Source organism: Mus pahari, unplaced genomic scaffold, assembly GCF_900095145.1.
Source record: "Mus pahari unplaced genomic scaffold, PAHARI_EIJ_v1.1 scaffold_10681_1, whole genome shotgun sequence".
NCBI classification, from domain to species: Eukaryota; Metazoa; Chordata; class Mammalia; order Rodentia; family Muridae; genus Mus; species Mus pahari.
Genome location: NW_018392900.1, coordinates 12,610 through 19,463, shown reverse-complemented (window position 1 = coordinate 19,463; position 6,854 = coordinate 12,610). Strand labels below are relative to the sequence as shown.

The 6,854-nt window shown below is 35.7% G+C and overlaps 1 protein-coding gene across 1 annotated transcript in view; it reads left to right on the top strand.

Annotated features, from left to right (window-relative positions):
• Positions 1-6,854, top strand: part of LOC110315245 (solute carrier organic anion transporter family member 6A1-like) — a gene marked incomplete at its 3' end in the record, with an annotated part of 24,320 nt that overhangs the window by 6,850 nt on the left and 10,616 nt on the right. Inside the window, exons 3-4 of the mRNA XM_021189348.1 lie at positions 631-816; positions 4,636-4,732. Of these exons, the coding sequence (XP_021045007.1) occupies positions 631-816; positions 4,636-4,732 (283 nt within the window). The remainder of the gene's footprint in view (positions 1-630; positions 817-4,635; positions 4,733-6,854) is intronic.

The following is a 6,854-nucleotide window of genomic DNA, read 5'->3' as shown; positions in this document are numbered from 1 at the left end:
TCTCTCTCTCTCTCTCTCTCTCTCTCTCTCTCTCTGTCTCTCTCTCTGTCTCTCTCTCTCATATGTAGGAACTCTCCAAATAGTATCAACAGGGAATGATGTATTGAATATATATGACTTTAGAGAGTTATTTCATATACAAACCACAATAGTATTTTATAGAAACTCAAAGTTCTAAAATAGGAAATTATTTAATCCTAAGAGTAGTATATATGTAATTTAAAGACTGTAAAGAAAGAATCATGGCATTAAGTTCAGATGGTGGATTATCCAGGGCATTCCAAGTGTTTTTATTCTGGAGAAAAATGTCAGAAAAGCAGGAAGCAAAATATTGGAAAATGAGTGTGATATGTATTATGCATGTATAAATGTGCAGGTATATAAGAATATCTTTATAAGTGTAATCTTCTGCATATAAATAATTATACCAGTTCATAATCTCTATATCTCTTCCAGTATTCCCACCCATTTTCTTTTAATGCTACTTCTATTTAGAACATAATGAGGAATGGATTGTGTGACTATACTCAGTCTAACAAGAAAAGCATGGTAGTGGTAGCACCAAAAAATTAATTGTACATTTAATTTTTAAACTCAATTCAGTAAAATATATTTCTTATCATTCAAAAGAGTTGTGCGAGGAAGGAAAAAAACCTAAATTTTGTGATCCAACGGTAATACCGCACAAATCAGTCTGTATCTTTATCTTCATCTTCGGGCAGTTTCTCCATGGAATAGCAGGCTTGCCTTTGTATGTACTTGGCGCAAGCTATATTTATGACCACATTCCCACAAACACATCTGGATTATATATAGGCAAGTGTTTTTTTAAATTATTTATTGCCCATTTTGAATTATTATCAGATTTCTGTGTGGTTTATCTGACAGGTAAATACTATTGGCTGGGTAATGACACTGTGATGACTTGGTTTTGTAATTTTAAAATCACATTGATGCATCTAATTATGAGATTTGGAACTGTAGTTAAATCAGCTAAATGTCACTGAAAAGCTTTACAAGAATAGAAAGTATAGGAATGTTTTAAGTGGCTACATTTTCTCTATGTCTCTGTTTCTCTTTCCCTGAGAGAATGGGGAGGGATGTGGATGATTAAGGAGAGGGCATTGAGAAGGGTACAGGGGTGTGGGTGGGGTGACACACAGAAGGAGATAGCTGCACACAGTATCATCTATTTTACATTGTCTTATGTAAGTTGTTTCCTGCATTAAATAAGCATTGATTCAATCTCAAATAATCTACCTGGTAACCAGTGTTAGATTCTGATCCTGGTAGGCATGAGTGAAATATTTTCACAGACATGTTAGATAACATTTCTCTCTCTCTCTCTCTCTCTCTCTCTCTCTCTCTCTCTCTCTCTCTCTCTCTCTCTCTCTCTCTCTCTCTCTCTCTCTCTCTCTCTCTCTCTCTCTCATTTCATTTATTTACATTTCAAATGATATCCCATTGCCAGGTTACCCCTCCACAAAGCTTCCATTCCACCCCCCTCTCCACTCTCCCCTCTGCCTCTAGAAGGGTGCTCTTCCACCCACTTAACCACTCCCACCTCACCCCTCTAGCATCCCCCTATGCTGGCACATCAGGCCTCCCTCCCCTCTTGTGGATGTCTGATAAGGAGATATTCTGCATCATATGTATCTAGAGTCCTGGCTCCCTTCAAGTATACTCTTTGGTTGGTGGTTTAGTCACTGAGAGCTCTGGGTATTTCCTTAAGTTGATATTGCTCTTCTTACGTGGTACGGTTTCAATACCCTTAAGCTCCTTCAGTCCTTTCTATAGCTCTTCCACTGGGGTCCCCGGGCTCAGTCCAATTGTTGGCTGTGAGTATCTGCATCTGTATTGGTCAGGTGCTGATAAAACTTCCCAGAAAGACATATCAGACTCCTGCCAGCAAGCACTTCTTGGTATCAGCAATAGTGTTAGGATTTGATGTGTGCAGATGGGTGGATTCCTAGGTGGGGCAGTCTCTGGCCTTTCCTTCAGTCTTTGTTTTAATTTTATTTTTGTCTCTAATTTTTCCTTAGTATAAGAACAATTCTGAATTAAAAATTTTGAGCAGAGTGGGTAGTCCCATCCCTCAAATAGGGGCCCTGCCTATTGACTGAGGTGGTCTCTACAGGTTGTGTCTTCTCTTTCTTGGGTATTTCTGCTGAAGTCATCATCACCATTACATCATGGGAGCTGTTATTTCCCTGGAGTCTGGGGCTTTCTAGTGTCTATCCCAGGTCCCCATCCTCCAATGTTATATGTTCCTATGTACTTTTCTCTCCTGTCCCTTCCAATACCTGCTTCCCTTTTCCCTCACCCTTCTCTCTCCCTCCCACATCCCTCCTTTCCTCTAACCACCTGTGTTTATTTTGTTCCCAGTTCTATGTAAGATTAAAGCATCTACATTTTGTTCTTCCTTCTTCTTAAGCTCTATATTGTTTGTGGGTTGTATTGTGGGCTTTTGGGATAATATGCACTTATCAGTGAGTATATTCCCTTTGTGTTCTTTTGTTTGGGTACCATACTTAGGATGATATTTTCTATTTCCATCCATTTGCCTGTGAATTTCATGAAGTCATTGTTTTTAGTAGCTCATATTTCCTTTATCTACTCTTCTGTTGAGGGACATTTGGGTTGTTTCTAGCTTACGAATATTATAAATAAGGCTGCTATAAACATAGTGGAGCATGTGTCCTTGTTATATTTGGAGCTTCTTTTGGGTATATGTCTAGTAGTGGTATTGGTGGACCTTCAGGTAGAACTATTTCCAATTTTCTTAGGAACAACCAGATTGACTTCCAAAGTTTTACCTGCTTGTAGTCCCATCAGCAATGGAGGAGGTTTCCTCTTTCTCTACATCCTTGCCAACATCTGTTGTCAGCTGCATTATATTTTTTAAAGCTCAGCCATTTTGATTTATGTGGAAGGAATCTCAGGGTCCTTTTGATTTGCATTTCCCATATGACTAAGGATGTTGAATATTTCTTTAAGTGCTTCTCAGTCATTTGAGATTCCTTAGTTGGTAATTTTTTGTTCAGCTCTGTACCCTAGTTTTAATAGGATTATTTGGTTTTTTCTTCTTGAGTTCTTTTCATATTTTTTTTATATTATCCTCTCTCAGATGGAGGTTTGGTAAAGACCTTTTCCCAATGTGTGGGTTGCTGGTTTTTTTTTTTTTCCTATTGACAGTGTACTTTGCCTTACAGAAGTTTTGCAATTTTACGAGGTCTTATTTGTCATTGGTGTTCTATTCAGGAAAACTTGTCCTGTGCCAGTGTGCTTGATGTTCTTCCTAGTTTCTTTTCTATTACTTTCAGCATATCTGGTTTTATGTGGAGGTTTTTGATTCACTTGGATTTTACCTTTGTACAAGATTCTAAGAATGGATCAATTTGCATTCTTCTACATGCTGAGTTCCAGTTGATCCAACACCATTTCTTGAAAATGCTCTTTTTCCACTGGATGGTTTTGTATTCTTTGTCAAAGATAAAATGACCATAGGTGTGTGGGTTTATTTCTGGGTCTTCAAAACTTCACCCTTCACAATAGTCACAAATAATATAAAGAATTTTGGTGTGACTCCAACTAAGGAAGTGAAAGAGCCACATGACAAGAACTTCAAGTGTCTGAAGAATAAAATTGAAGAAGATAGAAAGATCTCCCATGCTCATAGATTGGCAGGATTACCATAGTAATAACGGCCATCTTACCAAATGGAATATACAGACTCAATGCAATTCCCATCAAAATTCCAAATCAATTATTCACAGAGATAGAAATAGCAATTCTCAAATATTCAGTTGGAATAACAAAAAAATCCCAGGATAGCAAAAACCATTCTCAACAATAAAAGTCCTTTTGGGGGAAATCACCATTCCTAACCTCAATCTGCACTACAAAGCCATAGTGATTAAAAACTGAATTGTGTTGTTACAGAAACTGACACGTAGGTCAGTGGTTGGTTAGATATCATTTTTAAAACATAAACTTATATTTACCATGAGAATGTATGTAGTGGTATCCTAAAGGAAACAATTTATTTCTGTTCACATTGAATTTAAATACATTTATGCTACATTAAATATATAGATTAAAGAAGATAAAATTAAGTAAATAATTAAATTAAGATCTATTTCTCCATTAGATAAAAGGCTATGCCACCCAGTTGTACTGTCAGTCAGTAGTTAGATGGTTCTCTGACATTTTCTTTGGTACCATTAACATTCATAGTCATTAAGTACTGATTAAGTCACATTACCTAGGTCATAAGAACAGTCCTGACTCCAGCAATGTAGAGTCCTAACAGAACAGAATCACTGCTCCCAAAGAAGTAGCAACTGTGGCTCAGGACTAGAATCAACTATAAGACTATCATCAACTCTTGCATGAATTTATAAACAGTTTCTTGTCATATTATTTTGAAACTTGTTAGAATAAATTATAGAATTATTTACAAATTTCTCTCTCTCTTTTACACCCAATCCTATTTTTCCTCTGTTCCTACTCATTTTCTCTCTACTAAGCAATAGAGAATAGCAAGAAAACATTATAGATACCATAGATAGTTCACTTGTATTTTATAACACCAAGTATGACTATTAAGCTTTTCATGCTGTGTTTGTTTTTAAGGTCTTATAGATTTTGCAGTTGGGGTCGGATACTCTCTGGGTTTTATAGGAGGAATGCAAACTTTTAAGATTCCTGTGCAAGAAGCTATGCAAGCAGTGTAAGTCATATGATTTACTATTCTACTTAGTTTATTTTTATAGAAAACACATTGAATAATACATAGAAAATGTATTGAATGATGTGTGATGTATACATAAAAATGTAAACATAAGTAAAATTATACTGTGTATTTGTATTTTTACTATTTAAAATATAATCAATATGATTACTTAAAAGTTCATTAGCCTTTTATGTTTTGTTTTTAAAAACATGCAATACTCATTCAATACATTATAACAGTAATTATGTTTATTATACATAGAGGGTTTCATTTTGGTCATTACTTAATTTAAAGATTTTTTTCATACAATATATTCTTCCTTTCATCAAACTCTTCACAGCTAAGGACAATATGTTTTCTACAGCAGAATGTCAGTACATGTAACAACACTCCACAGTAGGTCCCTTGGCTAGTTTCTAACCAATACAAAATGAACTCAAATGTTTTTGATGAACTCTTTTTCATTTTGGTTTGTTTTATCATTTACTTCTTTGTGTTATTTATTTTTTTCTTGTTTGTTTTGATTTTCATTTCTCTGTGTTTCATTTTTGTTCTGTTTTTTGAATGAACGGAAAACATACATAACATCAAGGGTCCCATGGAAATACACTGCTGTACTATTGTAGAAGCTTAGAAATAAATGTATGAAAAGAGTTCAAATAGATTCATCAAATAATTGGGGGGGGGAACAATGCCCCAGCTAGATGTCTTATGCCATCATGTCCCAGGAATAAATTAAATGTAGTATGTTTCCATGTAGGATTTGAGAAGGACTTTAGTGCTAGATCCTGCCCCTTATATTTCTTCCGTTATATGTCCACAAATCCTCTTCCCACTTTATTCCTCCCATTCTAATTTCTTTCTTAAATGTCTATAACATTTTGTTTACTTCCCCTTTTTGGGAAGATTGTGTTCTTGCTGGCACCTTAGTGGGTATCTAACTTCTGGGGTTGTTCATATTGTAGAACACAAATCAATGAATGTGAATGAATAAGAATTACAGTATAATCTGTTGGTATCTATTAAATAGTAGCATATTTGGATTAATGTAGATTGACACTCAAGTTCCTGATAGAACCTTAACCCTAATTTCATGTACTGACTGTAGTAGTGTACACTCTAATCAGCATGTACTGTCATTTGTTTTACTGATCTTGATAGATGTAACTGATATGAGAAGAAATATCAAAATAGTACTAATTTTCATTTTTGTGATGGATAAAGTTGTTGAGAATTCCTTTCAAGTGTTACTCAACCCTTTGCATTTTATCATTTATACTCTCTGCTGAGTTCTGCTCACCACTATGAATTGGGTTATTTTGTGATGCTCAGTGTTTTAGTACCTTAAATACTGTAGCTACTAACATTTTATTGGACATACAATTGCTTTTTAATTGTTCCTTTGGCTGCTGCTTTGTACCATTTGTTAAAAATGCTGTCTTTTTTTCCACTGGATGGTTTTAGCTCCTTTGTCAAAGATCAAGTGACCATATGTGTGGGTCTTCAATTATATTCCATTGATCTACCTGTCTGTCATTGTACCAGTACCATTCAGTTTTTATCACAAGTGCTCAGTAGTACAGCTTGAGTTCAGGCATGGTGATTCCACCAGAGGTTCTCTCTCTCTCTCTTCTATTTCTTTTGTTTTTTCAAATTTTTATTAGATATTTTTTCATTTACATTTCAAATGCTATCCCAAAAGTCTCCTATACCCTCTTCATGCCTTGCTCCCCTACCCAACCACTCCCACTTCTTGGCCCTGGCATTCCCCTGTACTAGGGCATATAGAGTTTACAAGACCAAGGGGCCTCTCTTCCCAATGATGGCCGACTAGGCCATTTTCTGCTACATATGCAGCTAGAAACATCAGCTCTGGTGGTACTGGTTAGGTGGAACAACAATATGAACTAACCAGAGGTTCTTTTATCACTGAGAATAGTTTTTGCTCTCGTAGTTTCTTTGTTATTCCAGATGAATTTGCAAATTGCCCTTTCTAACTCTGTAAAGAATTGAGTTGGAATTTTGGTGGGGATTGCATTCAATCTGTAGTTTGCTTTTGGCAAAATAGCCATTTTTACTATATTAATCCTGCTAATCCATGAGCATGGGAGATCTTTCT